This window comes from Montipora capricornis, chromosome 1 (assembly GCF_036669925.1).
Source record: "Montipora capricornis isolate CH-2021 chromosome 1, ASM3666992v2, whole genome shotgun sequence".
NCBI classification, from domain to species: Eukaryota; Metazoa; Cnidaria; class Anthozoa; order Scleractinia; family Acroporidae; genus Montipora; species Montipora capricornis.
In genome coordinates this window covers 48474815-48489814 of record NC_090883.1, presented here as the reverse complement: position 1 = coordinate 48489814, position 15000 = coordinate 48474815, and the positions used below count along the sequence as shown (strand labels likewise).

The 15000-nt window shown below is 40.5% G+C and overlaps 1 protein-coding gene across 4 annotated transcripts in view; it reads left to right on the top strand.

Moving 5' to 3' along the window:
- LOC138046833 (sodium- and chloride-dependent GABA transporter 1-like) overlaps window positions 1-13171 on the top strand; it is a 13707-nt gene extending 536 nt beyond the window's left edge. The window contains exons 1-13 of one of the 4 annotated variants that reach the window (XM_068893422.1): window positions 1093-1229; window positions 3514-3720; window positions 4250-4384; window positions 4807-5026; window positions 5829-5961; window positions 6844-6978; window positions 7627-7730; window positions 8174-8298; window positions 8680-8792; window positions 9986-10117; window positions 11150-11249; window positions 12158-12258; window positions 12950-13171. In XM_068893422.1, the coding sequence (XP_068749523.1) occupies window positions 3516-3720; window positions 4250-4384; window positions 4807-5026; window positions 5829-5961; window positions 6844-6978; window positions 7627-7730; window positions 8174-8298; window positions 8680-8792; window positions 9986-10117; window positions 11150-11249; window positions 12158-12258; window positions 12950-13156 (1710 nt within the window). In that variant the 5' untranslated portion in view covers window positions 1093-1229; window positions 3514-3515 and the 3' untranslated portion in view covers window positions 13157-13171. Of the gene's footprint in view, window positions 1-1092; window positions 1230-3288; window positions 3413-3513; window positions 3721-4249; window positions 4385-4806; window positions 5027-5828; window positions 5962-6843; window positions 6979-7626; window positions 7731-8173; window positions 8299-8679; window positions 8793-9985; window positions 10118-11149; window positions 11250-12157; window positions 12259-12949 lie in introns of those variants that run through there. The other 3 variants (XM_068893424.1, XM_068893412.1, XM_068893418.1) reach the window with 3 other exon arrangements.
- Window positions 13172-15000: the final 1829 nt, after the last annotated feature.

Sequence of the window (15000 nt, the reverse complement as noted above, 5' to 3'; positions counted from 1 at the left end):
AGCAAGGGGTCATAATTTCAATACAACGAAAAAGTCTCGGTTAACAACAAAGCTCCAGACATGAGCGGATTTTAAGGTCTTACATCGTCTCTTCCTTAATTTCGTCAAAAGCTTATGTATCATTTCTTTAGACTTTAAGAATCAGCAAGCGCATGAATGTTCTTAAAAAGGGTTTCCTCGAGGTATGTTAGTCATACAGGCTAACTAAATAACTGCTTTGCTCGATTCTTCACACAAGCAATTTTTTTTTTTGTTAATATTGAATCTTGAAGAAGATATGATAGAATTCCCAGCAATCCGACAATACTATTAACTGCGACGCGAGCCGGATATTCTGTATTTTTACTGTTTGTTTTCCTAAGCACTCAAATCAATAATCACTGTCTCTTTTTAGATGAAAGTGACATTCTTTCAAAAGAAAATTAAGGCCGTCTTTTATGGAAGAGAGCTCATAGAGTATCGCACATTAATGCGAGTTCTCTCGCATTCGATTTTCATTTTGTATTGGAAACTCAAGTTTATCGTAAAAATCTTCATGCCTTTCATATATTGCCTGCGTATCAGTTCCTGCAAAAAGCTATAAACAATATTCCGTGGTTTTGCCTCTTTAAAAATGCTGTCGTCTTCTATTCAGGGGTGACTGATTCTTATGTCTTTTGTGAGGGTGGCCGGGGGCATGGGCGGTGCAAGAAGGGATTCACCACCTCTATTGAAACAAAATTCGATGTGGTACGGAGAATCTTGAGCTTTTTTTGAGCAGTTGAATACTCTGAGGTATAGTGCAGACCCTGTAAGTCTTACCTCTTGATCTTACAACTGTACGATGGAATGGTTCACAATATTAAATCAGTATAGAGTTGCCACTCAAAACAGCGCTAATGCAATTATTTATATCCTTTACCTTCGGCTGTCTTTAGTCAATTGATGACCCGCATGAAAAAGATTCTAGCAACAGCGTCGTATCACTGGGCCGGGCCGGTATTTTTAGTGTTCTCCTGCGTATGCATTTACCTTCGGTTGTGCCAGAGGCACCAAAAAACCTTGAACAAAGTTTTGATTCGAACGTGCAGAGAAACTGAAATTTTAAAACCCATATCGTGGCTTCTCAGTTTGCGACGTTAAATCGAGAATAGACCCATGACTCTCACAACACGGTCGTGTGTCCATATTACTGCTAGGTTTCATAGCTTTGCGCTTCTTTCCCTGCAGATAAAAAGCGACATTTTGAGGTAAGAAAGGTCAAACATGTTTACTTTTGAGGGGAGATTAATATTGCAGACGAAAAATATTTGAGTTTCGGTGCACTTTAACAGTTCATCACGTTTTTTTTAAAAATCTGCTTCTGTTTTTGTGTTTTTGTTTGTGTTGTCATCTCGTTGTATGTCTACAGTTCATCATGTTATAAATGGGCAGCGAGGAATCGTTCGTTAATTAAGATCTACACTTGAAAGCTTTTTCCTTGACAAGTTTTCCCGTGTAGGAAAAAATGGAAAAATACCATGTATCAGTTTTTCCTCAATAACTTTCCTCGTTCGATTCTAATTTGATCAAGGAAACTTGACAAGACGTTCTTCATCCCTCGGAGTCCTGGGCGGGAGTAAAAGGCGCCGAAAGTTTTTCAAGATCGGGCGAAAGCAAAACTCTTGCGTTTATTTTCCTCCACACCTACTCACTTCACGTGAGTTTCCGAAGATGAAAGCTCCTTGGTGTAAAAGTAATATACACTTGGTCTAGTATCGGCACTAGTAATATTGTCCTAGTAAAGTTTCCGTGTTGAAAATATCCATGTTAGTCTTTGGACGAGAGAAATTATCAAGGAAAAAGTTGTCATATTTTTCTGTTTGCACCTCAAAGGAGAACTTGTAAAAGAAAACTTTCGTCGTCTTTTCCCGCCGCCCTGTCTGACTGCCACCTCGTTTCCAACAATGGGTGTTTCACAGAAGATGTGGACCTCATCTCAAGGGGAGATGTTAACAGTTTGGAACGTTTGCCAAGGGCACTTAAGCTGGTTGAGGAAAACTTGCTTTAGGTGTTATGGACAATTTTTTTGGGGGGTTAGTGGGACTGTCAAAGCAAACTGTTTTGTTTGCCCACGAATTAATGGCTTCCTCTAACAAGCATCAGGAGTTTCGCGTTTCCGGTCGGGTAGCAATGCATCATGGGATACAAAGTGAGCGGCCAATTAAGTAAAAAAGGGAAAATGAAGAGATCTTCGTACTGGTGTTTGAAACAAAAAGGAGAGAAAAGGTGGTAGAAGGGAGAATATGTCTACATTCACGTCGATATCTGGAAAAGGCAGAGAGTTTGGGAAGAGGGAGAGCTTCAAATCAACTCTTGAGGCATTTTAGTTGCTATTTTGTTTTTGCCGTTGTTTTTCATATCAAAAGAAAACGTTAAATAATCTGTGCTTATACTGGGCCATCTTACAACTCACGTCTATGTCCTATGTCCTAGTTACATCTGTGATCTGCTTTTAGTGTATAAGCCCACACGGAATAAACGATTGTTGGATAGGAACCTCTTTTAGTCGAGGCTCAAATGTCGCGGTGATCGTGCTTTCTCGGTCTGTGCTCCTTGAGTCTGGAACACCCTTCCAAAGAATATTAAACGTAGTTCTAATCTTGTTACTTTCAAGCGTAGTTTAAGAGCCTAGCTTTTAAAGCGTCATTTTATTGAATAATTAACAATTATTCCATGAGCGCGCGCGGATATGAGATGGTAAATAGCCAACGATGCGCGTAACGCCGAGTTGGCTATAACCATTCTCATATCCAACAAGCGCGAATGGGATAATTGTTTTATTAAATTCCTTAAACTCTCAAAATTTGAAAGTACGAAATACGCCGGAGCGAAAAAAGCGAGAGCATCCGAGCGAAAAGAAAAAAAATTGATGAAGATGCGATGTTGTGTAATACCTTGTGGTCAGACAGACGTAGGCTCATTACAAAAACATTTCTTGCCTTTTCACGTAGTACTTTTGAAAGTCGGAATTGATCCAAACTTTCCACATTTTTTTTTCTTTTTTGGCTTTATTCAAAGAGAAATTTCGCTTTCCGGCAAAAAAAAATAAATTTATTCTTGTTATACCTTGATTTATCCTCGTTTTAATTTTTTACCTTATTTACCTTTTACTTTGAAGCGCCTTAGACTGAGCTTTTGGATAGGGCGCTATAGAAATTGTCCTATAATTATCATTTTTAAGTCTCTCACGTGCACATAGATCGTGCCAATCTGTTTTACATCTTCGACCACTTTAACCTTTCGGCTAGTATTGCTCAAGTTCGTTGATATCTCGGTCAGCCTATATCTTTAGCAAGCTTTCATTCCGATCAGAGAAAGTCTTTTTCAAAGGTACGCACGAGTTGATTACGCGAATCGTAAATGTGCATTGGAGCCGAATATATAGGGGAAGGTAATGAAGAGGCCATTCTCCTATAAGGCCAAGACCTGGGACACCCTTTCGATTTAATTTTATACCAAACGAAACCTTAGCGCGGCTTGTTCTTTTCCTAGACATGCATTCTCGCGAAGATGCGGCATCAGTCACGTTCACTTTGGAAAGGCTACCTGAACATCATCAGGCAAAACCTGTCTTCGTTGTTCAACCAGGCCGAGATCGTTGGAGCAGGAAGATCGAGTTTCTCTTGTCTTCCATCGGATTTTGTGTCGGTTATGGAAACATCTGGAGATTTCCTTACATCTGTTTTAAAAACGGAGGAGGTGAGCCATTGGCAGATTCTAGGGAACGTAACCGGGGGAACTGAGTGTTTTATAAACGAAAAGATTTTCTCTCTGAGAGTCGTTTGTGTGTGAATCTAGCCTAAGTGCATCATTCATCTAACTACTTAAGAACGAGAAGAAACGCAATAATCAAAATTAAAAGGTTACATTTAAGTTAAATCTTTTTCATTCAATGAAATGTTTAATTTCTTTTCAAACTGAGGCACTCATTCAGCGGAGGGGACTTTGTTGCAAAGAACATATCCCTTGTATTGTTAGCTCCCTTTAGCAGATTCAATCGTTGGTCTGGGAGCATGACAATTTTATTGTGGAATTCTTAGATGCAAGAAGTAGGAGTCTGAAGGGCTGTGATGCCAAGATAACATCTCTTGTAAAAAAATTGTAAATACCAGCTGCAATCGATCAATCAATCGATCGATCAATCAATCAATCAATCAATCAATCAGCTAAAGCTAATCGTTTAAATTGACTACGTCAATTGTGTTAATTTGCACGTACTCATTTTTAGGTGCATTCTTGATCCCCTATTTTTTGTTTTTGGTGATATGCGGGATACCGATTTTATTCCTTGAACAATGCGTTGGACAGCTAACACAGTCAGAGCCTGTGCATGCGTGGAACAAGCTTTGTCCGCTCCTTAGAGGTAAGGCTTTCGTTACAGCTTGATTAGTTCAATCTGATTACTTTTAACGAAAGAAAAATGACAAAGCTTTGAGACACAAATGCGGCATTGTGTACCACTCTTTTCTGCAATTGGAATTAGCAGTGCCACCTTCAAAGAATGGGTAGTTGTCCACTGAATCCATAATGAATTGGAATTTGGATATGTTTCTTTTCTTTTTTTTTTTTTAAGAGAAGGAAAACTCTCTTGAACCAGGGCAGAAATCAAAACTGAATTGAAGACGGGTCACCTAGCAAAACGACGACGGAAAGAGAGTGCGCCCATCGCAATGCCAACCCATCAGGATTAGCACAACATTCATTTTATGATTCATTAAGATTCATACAACCTTCTCATCTGTCACTTGTACTGTACCTGGTAAGATTTTAAATGTGTCTTTTTAGGAATCGGTTTTGCCAGCATTGCAGTCTCATTTCTGGTGTCAATCTACTACAACGTGATCATTTCGTGGTCCATGTTCTATTTCTTTCAAGCTTTTAACGAGAATATTCCTTGGGTTGGTTGTCTTCATCCATGGAACACACCGAACTGTTACGTACGCAATGCTTCAAACATTAACTCCTCTGGTGACTCTGGCGTGTCCTCAAGCAGGGAATTCCTTGTGTAAGTTGTATGTACATATCAGGAACCCATGACCCGGATCCTACAACTCTACTGTGTTCGTGTAACGGCGTTTTTAAAGACCGATTTATTTTTAGATTGAATTTCCCGCGAATGAGACTCTCACAGGAGCCCGATGACCAATTACAAGAAATTAATATATACATGAACTTTTGGATCAGTGCGCGTTTAACGTCAAAAGGATGTTACTCTCTTGAGCAAATGTGTACCCTCAAAGTTTTGTATCTATTGGCAATTATGTAGATGTAAAAACTAAAACCCTCATCAAAATCTTTTACACCACAACTCGAAATGTCATAGAGCTGATAGTCATTGGACAGAGTACTGTCCAACGTGCTGCATACCCCGCTCACAAAGAATTCTAGTTATGTGTCAAACCAAACGCACAAAGCAAAATAGAAACTATTATTATTATCATTACTATTATTGTTATTAATATTATTATTATTATTATTATTATTTTTATTATTATTATTATTATTATTTAGAATTGTTAATGTTATGAGAGCTTTTTCTATCTTTGCAAAACACCCGAATTATGTCGTTAAGTGGATCAACTGTCTTACAAGACGTTATCACGTCATCACCCTTCAGAATCTAATAAGAAATTTAATTTATTTTCTTTGAATGTCGGGGACACTAATTCTATGGGAGAAAATCCATTTATAAGTTCGCTGTTAAACTTTCAGCGTGATTTTTTTTTTCACTTTACTAGTATTTTGCCCGCTTTGTCTCTTAGATGATTGACAATTTCTTACACCTATATGTACTTTTAATTTATCAGAGAGGAGGTTTTGAAGATTTCCAGCGGGATAGGAGAACCAGGTCCTCTGAACGTACCGATCACCATCAGCTTGCTGGTGGCCTGGGTGTTAGTGTATTTTTGCGTATGGAAAGGAGTGCGAACGATAGGAAAGGTGATCATGTGACTGATCTTATTGAGATAGTAAATGTATACGAAGGATGTGTTCCTTCGGAATGGTCTCGAAAGCTTAGTGTTGAAAGGGAACGCGGATCTATCTCCGTGTGTAGGGGTGAGATTACTGAAGCAAGCTAATAATACATACCCAGCGCCCCGGCGTTCGCGAACGGCAGTGCACAACCTCTATTTATTTGAGTAAGGGGGTTATCACAGAGCGAGTTATTTTCAGACGTTCTCGGCCAATCATTAAGCCTTACATAATGAAATATTACCCGTAGAGATTAGGGAACTTAACGAGACATTTTCGAGCCACGGACAGAAACCGGAAGTGAACGTTTCGCATGCCAGGGCAGCAGCCAATTTTTTGTCGCCACCCAAAATAAGCCCTTCGAAGTTTATACATTTACGAATATGATGGATTGTCACCCTACCTGATTAACCCGGGTCAGTAGGGCGAGGCAAGTTATGAACACCTCGCCCTGCTCATGAAGTTCAGTAAGAGATACAATACATACTTAATTGACCGCTCCCCATAGGGGCTTTTCAGGGCCAACGAAACACAATTAACGAAGCGACGGAACACAACAACAACAACTGTTAAGAATCCCAACTGACCGGAGGCAAACCAGTTGGCTGTTTACAAGTGAAGCTGGGAGGTTGAACCAGGGACTACCAGGATCAAATTCAACGAGTGGTCAGAGCGGGTCTTGAAACCGGGATATCCGGATCTCAAGGCAAGCGACCTTATCACTGGGCCACACTGCCTCCTGAAGAGATCAGAAAAATGAATGTTTGATATTATCCTGATAATTATTTCATTTCGGTCACAAGTGATACTGACAAAATTTGACGATTTTGCAATTCTTACCCTTGATAGGTTGCGTACGTGACAACAACAGCGCCGTACGTGGTCTTGATAATACTTTTCTTCAGAGGAGTCACTTTACCCGGAGCAAAAGATGGACTTCTTTTCTATCTCGTGCCTTCCTGGGAACGACTAGGAGATCCGCAGGTATTATCGTCCAACTAGGTACACTCTATCCTCACGGAATCATTGAACGCCTCTTATTCCATTAATATATTCACAAATTCATGTTACCATATTTCCACCAATGGCTAACCTCCACACCCTCATAAAAACCAACGACACCCACAATTCCTCTATTCGCTCTGACGAAGGGCTAACGCTCGAAATGTCAGCTTTCCAAATCGTTCACGGGTGTAATTCGACTTTTATCAACACGTTTGATAAAACCAAACCTTTTCTGTTTCACTCTCCCACCGACGCAGCACCACAGTTTCTTTAGAAACTAGAAGTGTGTTATATTTGATGCCATGATATGAATAAGAGCTTATTATTGGCTAATAGAGGGGATCAAAAACGGCATTTTAACCAGCTAACTTATTTGGCTAGCATGGCTTAGCTCTTGAGATTACAGTAAAATCAATGGTAACTTTCTCGAGCTCGTCGACTCGCGCTCGTTTTCCCGCCTTAAGCGCCGGCTGCATGCTCTTTTGTGTAATGATTGGCCAATTTAATTGTCCTGTCATTCAGCTGCTATTGGTCAAAAAAGGTGACCTGTTTTTTCAGTCTCAGGCACTCAAATAAAAATTTATCCATTCATTATTCGAGGATTTTTTTTCTTTTTCTCGTTTTTAGGTATGGATTGACGCAGCAGCTCAGGTCTTGCTCTCTTTAGCGATGGGGATGGGTGTCAACCTTACGTTTGCCAGTTACAACAACAAGCAAAACGACATAATGAAGTGAGAGTTAACTTGAAGCTTTTATGAAAAATAAACTTCTAGAGAGCAAAAATATGGAGGGTTTCAGATGAAGCCCAGAACTGAGAAAGAGAAAACTGAGTAGAAATAACGTCTGTGGACGAGCTCAGGTTTACAGAAAAGGAACATAAGAAAACTGGGCAAAACCATGAGCTTTGTTCCTCCTGCGTTGAATTATAGCCTCGGAAATTTCTCTGCCGTTGCGTGTGAAAGAACAACATCAAGTCATCATATAGAGCCCGGAATGCGCAGAGAGCCGGCATGCTCAGAAAACCCTTTTGCGGCAGACACTCAGCCGTACTCTGCACGGTTAAATAACTCGTTTATGGTATGTAAATCGATTCGATTTCGGGGATGGCTTTTAACAGAAGACAATTTTCAAGATCTTGCCAACTTAGCAATATTGTAATGCTTGTATATTATAGGGACGCTTTTGTAATCTCTATCGCAAACAGTGCGACGAGTGTGTTTGTTGGATTTGCTATTTTCTCGATCCTGGGGTTTGTTGCCGGGCAGCAGGGAAAAGGCATCGAGGACATTGCATCTCAAGGTATGTAAATTTTGATCAATAAGGATGTTAACAAAACATAGGACAAGAAGTTCTCACCTGAGTTCAAAAATGTGGGTCCGAAAAAAACAATTTTTATAACTTCATACGGCCGGGAGGGGGTCAGAGTCGGGACGTTTCTTCTGGCTGCTTCTGAGGCTGGCAATGGATTAGACGCCGACAATAAATACTCTTGAGCCAGTAAACGACACAAAAAATGCTATTCGCAATTTTTATTGTGTCGGGAATTAATAGGGGGAGGTAGCTTTCTCCCAATTTCAGTTATTAGTGAATAGAAAATGTTTAACAGGTAGATTCAGGGTTTCAACGAGATCACCTGACCTTCGGTCAAGTTTTCAAGCAATTACTTTTTTGTTTTCGAAGGTCCTGGATTCGTATTCATTGCCTTCCCGGCAGCCTTGGCGCAGCTACCTATACCTCATCTGTGGTCGGTGTTGTTTTTCGTCATGTTGATCACGTTAGGGCTCGACAGTCAGGTAAATAAATAAACTTAAGGCCTGGGCACAGGGGCACCCAACGAGAATATAGTTCAAAATCACTTAAACATAGCATCGTTGAACGTATTTTAGTATTTAAACGGTAGATATAGGCATATTTTTATCCTCTAAAAATTTTTCATCTGTTCGGATTCCCTAGCTGAAAGTCTAGTGATCCGAAAATAATAGGGATCAAAACTTACCTTTTCGAAATTTTCAGCCAGAAAAATGGCTCCCGAAAATTCTAGGTGACCTTTTTAGGGTAAAGATCCATTACAAAAGGGCAATTATACCGTGTTTTAGATGTTCGAAAATCCTAGGACAGGCAGGCAAGCAAGGAATTTTACAACAAATGTTCCGAAAATTCTAGATCTCAAATCGTCTTCCGAACAGATATTTTCCGAAAATTGACGTTGGGTATCCCTGTGGGCAAACAACGTCAACATTTGCTTCAACATCCGTACGATTTTGTTTTTGCCTCCTTCTCCTCCCGCGTTTATACTTTGCCTCTACAACCATTGAACATTTCTTTTGTTTTCGCAAATGTTAAATGAAGTTGAAGCAGTTTACCCCTCCCTTCCGTCAACATGTTTGTGCACGTATCCATAGTAACAAGCGCGGCTGCAGCCTGGGACTGAATACAAGGCCTTTCGTGATTTTGTTGAATCAAATGTTGTGATGTGCACGTTTCCCAAGTTTACCCACTCCATATGTCAACATCGTTCAACATCATTCAACAAAATCAAATGGATGTTAAAACAAATTTTGAAGCAGTTTGCAGGGGCCTTTGGTTGTCTGAAATGGTTTAGCTAGTGCTGGAAAGGGTTAATGAAGTTTTGACAAGTGCCCCTGTCCCCAGGGGCGTTCAATTCCCATACTACAACACAGCTTAGTTTCAGAGACCGGGCCAAGCAACGAAAATACCTTTCGAAACCACAACGATAACAATGAACTATGTGCTACATTGTACTAACTTACAATTAGCTGGAATGTTCTATTTTAGCAGAAAATCAGTCTAAAATTAGTTACGCGTAAGAAAACTCTCCTGGTATTTGTGAGGGGCCCATGGAAAACTTCTAAAAGAAGTCGTACTAATAAGACGTCCCTATTCTGAGGATTTTCATTACTAACAGTGTTAGGGTGCATTTCCTACTGCTTATGGAAATTATAGTATTTTTAATTTTGTTTTTCAGTTTGGTAAGGTTGAAATGCTTGCAGCATGTGTAATCGAACAATTTCCACGCTTCTTGAGCCGCTTCAGGGAGATGGTTGTGCTGCTTATTTGTGCCATACTTTTCGCGCTTGGTCTTTCCTGTGTGACTCATGTAAGTGAAGTGCTTGTCTTGGTTATAATGGCCGTTTTTTACACTAGAGACGGATTACCCGTCTACATAATCCGTCTTCAGTGATGTGAAAATGGGACGGTGTTCAATTAGGATAATCCGTTGATTATCCGTCTGTTTAAACGGATTTTGAAAACGTAGTAACTGTCTAAGACGAATAATTCGCCTTGAATTCACATCAGACGGATGAACTTGTCTCTCTCTTTTTTTTTTTTTTTTTTGCCGGAAAAGCCTTGAACTAGAAAGAATGCAATTTTCTTTGGGAAGTGAAACGTGGCGCCCAAAGCTGTTCAAGCCAAACGCCAGAAGGAATCGAAAGATAAACTTTTCGAGTTTTCTTTTCCTTGACATGAAGTAAACGATGGCCGCCAGTTTTAATGAATCGGTAGCCGCGCCTGAGCTTCAAAGGCACGCTCTATCTGTCTGATGTGAATCAGGGACGAGGCAAATTTAAACTGTGTATCCGTCTCGAATTCACACTTAGATAGGAAATGTATCAGACGGGCTATCCGTCTAAACGGTTTTAGGGTAGAAATAGAGAATGGTCGTTCTTATACTAGAGAAGCGTAACCTGTCCAGAAGAATTATGCGTCTCTCATGTTATTCGTCTAGAGTAAAGATGGGGAAACTATACAAGACGCATAATTTGTCTGGGACGAACCTAATTGGGCAAACATTTCTTTCTGCGTCTGTTAACTATCCAGTTTAGAGCGTTTTCAAAGACGCCTTAGAAAGTTTTTCAGTTATCTTCAAAAATGCCAAAGGGCAGCAGATTTGTACTAGTAAAGCATTGTAGGTTTACATGTAGATGTTGCGGATCAAATCCGGTCTCAGGTTAGGTTAATAGGTTAATTTCATTGTGAACCTCGTAGGATGAATATGCACTTTACTTAGTTTAAATCAGCTATCTCTTCCCGTCGTCAACTTTGCTTAAGCTCCCTAGTAAGTCTATGTTGTGATAAACTGGGACCAACTGAGGCATTTCATCTAAGGTCTGTGTTCCTCTTTTCTCAGGGTGGTGTTTACGTCATTAGGCTGCTTGAGTTTTTCTCAGCTGGCGTGTCCCTCTTTTTCATCGTACTTTTAGAGCTGATCGTTGTTGGGTGGATTTACGGTAAGTTAAGCTTTGCTTCTGTTCAGAAGTCCATGAGGAGGAGCTGCCTCTCCCGTACAAGCCCTTCTGCTCAAACTGTTTACAATGGCCAATCAGAATAAAGTTATTGTCAAAAGAAGACAAAAATGGCAAAAAGAATGTATACAAATAAACCATTTCCCAGTTCATGTCTGCCTGCTCTTCAAAGCGAGTTAAAGTGCGAAGTTTTTCCTATGAAAATTAGTTTTCATTCATATGTAAAGTGGAACTAATTACCATCACAAAAACTTCGCACTTAGACTCGCTTTGAAGAGGAGGCAGACACGAACTCGGAAATGGCCTATTGTGAAAATTGGTGTAAATGTGAATCTCCTGCTAAAGGGTTCGTTCTAAAAATACAAAGATACGCGCAAAGGTTGACTCATGGATATAGTGCATAGGTAGCCGCTCCTAGTCATGGGCTCCTGGTCTGTTTTATTTGTGTTCAATTCCCGCGGTGAAGAGGTGTGCATTTAATTAACGCGATGACTCGCTCATACCCGGAAAAAGAAAAAGTTTGGTTTCTGTTCCATCGCGCAGGGGGGACATGAGCCCAAGAGAGGTGTTATTATCGATCAAGACTAGGGAACATTCAGAAAAATTGAGATTCAACGTGACATCTTCTGCGATCAATAGTTATGTGTCGTTCTTCTAAGATTACCTGAGTTTGTTATTTACGAAGCGTTGCTGGTTAAATAGACAAATCAAGATGGCGGTACGAAGGGGATTTGAACTTGGAGCATCTACAAATCCACTTATCCACACTATATGCCTGGGGGGGACTCAAAAGGGAAAGATGAGAATGGAGATGTCATTAAGCCCCGAAATGGTGTTATTTTTTCCCTCTGATTGAAGCAGTCCTTTGGTAACATATATTTCACCTGTTTTAGGAGCTGACAGGTTTTCCTGTGACGTGGAAGAAATGATAGGTCGCCCGATCTCCAGATGGTGGTCCATCTTCTGGAAGTTTATCTCGCCGCTGTCAGTACTGGTTGGTGCAAAAGAAACTTGGTTTCAATGAGTGTTTAGTATCTGACGAGAGAACCAGGGCTGATGCAAATGAAAACAAAAATAAACAAACAAACACGCAACAACAAAAACAAACTCTCTAGCTTCGAGCACCAAAGTCGCACTCCATGAAGGAGTTTTCCAGGAATGCTTGCCCGAAAATACCAACCTCCATGGACTTTCCAACAGGATACTACTAATTTCCGAAGAGCGATTCTGATTAAAACATTTCAGTGTTCGCCCTTGAATAGAATAGACTCCATTCTGTTGCTAAGGAATAAGGGAGTTCCTCGAAGGAGCTGTTGAGCCAATTTGTAGCATGTTGCTGCAGATTACTAAAGGAATATTGGTTTTTCTCAATCCCCAGGGTTCATTCCCCCTCCCCCAGCCCCTTTCCCTATTGTACGTGCTGAAAACTTTGATGGAGAAGGGATACAATAATTGCAGGCTGAATAAGTGAGGAAAAGGCTGGACAACGATGTTAACAAGTTTAACGAGATTGTGCCAAGTGTTTGTCGCGTAGTGTACTTACACCACTTTAAACTTAGAGGACCCTACGGTTGAGATAAGTCTAAAGTAATACCAGAGGTAGAAATATTACATAAGGTTTTCTCGTTTTTTATTTTATTATTTTTTTTATTGACTAGGAATTGGTTTATGTTTTAATTTTCCAGGGTGTTCTTGTGTTCAGTTTGTACAATTATACTGGAATCAAGTACGAAGATTACACTTATCCCCTGTGGGCGGAGATCGTGGGATGGCTCATCACAGCTGCGTCCATTCTCTTAGTTCCACTCCTAATCCTTAAAACTGTTGTAGACATTTGTTATCGGGGACAAGGCGGCGGAGAGATTGCGCAGGTAAACCATGAAAACCCCTAAATTCGCTTTGAGCAGGGTTTGGAATTCACCTTAAATTTATTTTTTTTTTTGTGGAAGAAGTGACACTGTAGATCAGATAACAGGGAGCGTAAGTAAAATCAACTTACCCGGTTGTTGTTCGAGATTTTCTGTGTTTACAGAGAAAGCCGCAAAATTTTCGAACAAAAAGTCACTTTTCAACGAGACACTCTCAATCGCTAAATCAATGAACGCTTTCATTCAATCCTTGGCCTGCACCTGACGTCATACGGCCATGTTGGTGAACTGAACAATAGCGAAAAAGTCCTTTGGGAATTTGGCTCTATTATTTTGCAAAACGCGAATGACATTTTGCTTTTGTTTTGTACTCCAACGTGGCCGTTTAATCACGGGAGTGCAAGCCAAGAATTAATTTATTCGTTTGTTCATTTCTCCATGTACCCTTCTGGACAGGAAACCTCGGCACGGATCTTCCCTATGTCATCCAGAACTTTGGACGAATAATTTAACTCTTAACTAGTTTAAAACCAGCTATAACAAGTTTGAATTTTAACGTCGGCCCTAAGGCGTCTACGCAAATTTCCCTTTCGTAAACGGTCGTTGCCATTTGAAACAGTCGTTGCCATTTCTCAGAACGGTCGTTGCCATTTGAAACGGTCGATGCCATTTGTAACGGTCGCCTACACACTTCACTTCAAAGAAAATTAAAAGAAGCAAACTAAGAAAAAATATTAACAAAAATTAAGACTCGAACTCGGGTTCGGGGTCTTAGCCCTCACCCTAAACAGAACCCTAACCCGAACCCTAACTCATATGACCAGCGAGACACAACTCCCAGTAACAGCAACCTTTTGAGTTCTTAGACCTAATGAGTGTAATTCAGAGCTAAAAAATGGCATCGACCGTTTCAAATGGCAACGACAGTTCTGAGAAATAGCAACGACCGTTTCAAATGGCAACGACCGTTTACGAAAGGGAAATAAGCGGCGTCTACTCTGCTTGCTTGTATTGACATCGTGTCGCGCATACGTGACAGGGCTAGAGGGAAATCAACGAAACCTCTGCCAAGCAGGGTCGTCACCATGTTTCCACAAATCGCAAAAATCCTTTATTTGCAATATAAACCACTAACGGACCACCATAGCTTAGCTTAATATTCGCTCTGACGTAGAGCTAACGCTCGAAACGTCAGCCTACAAATCTTTCATACGGGTGGTTAATTTGCTTTTGTCAACTCGTTTGATAAAACTGAGTTTCCAGGCTCACTTTATTGGCCTCAGACTAAGACTAAGAGGTTCACCTATGTGCTTAGGGCAGTTTTCAAATGACTTCAAGTGATTAGAAACTATGATCTTCGCAGTTATGAACGCAATTTTAGCAGGAGACCGTTACCAGGAGCATCCATCTTCCATATTAACCCTCTGAGTCAACCCTTTCCCCTTATCTTTTTTTCAGAAGCACCTCCCAGAGGGGAGGGGGGGGGGGGAGTAGGGCTTTAGTGGGAGTTTTCACCGTAGCCAATCATTCATAAGAGACCTATGGTCAGCCATTTATTACGTCACATACGTCAAAATATAGTAGTTCTAAAAATAGAAAGATACGGTAAAGGGTTGACTCAAGGGTACAATACGTATGGAAGCTCGGGAAAATGGGCACCTGGTTTTTGAACCCGTGACTTCGCGATCCTGGTGTGAAGCCACTGAGAGTTAAAACTGGCCATTTGATAAAACCGAACATTAATATGTGATTAAAATTGCGTTGATGACTGCGAGAATCATAACATCACTTGATTTCATATTCGCGGTTCAATGTATGAATAGACCTTTTTGCAGATACGGCGGCCATTTTGATTTCTATTGTTTCGG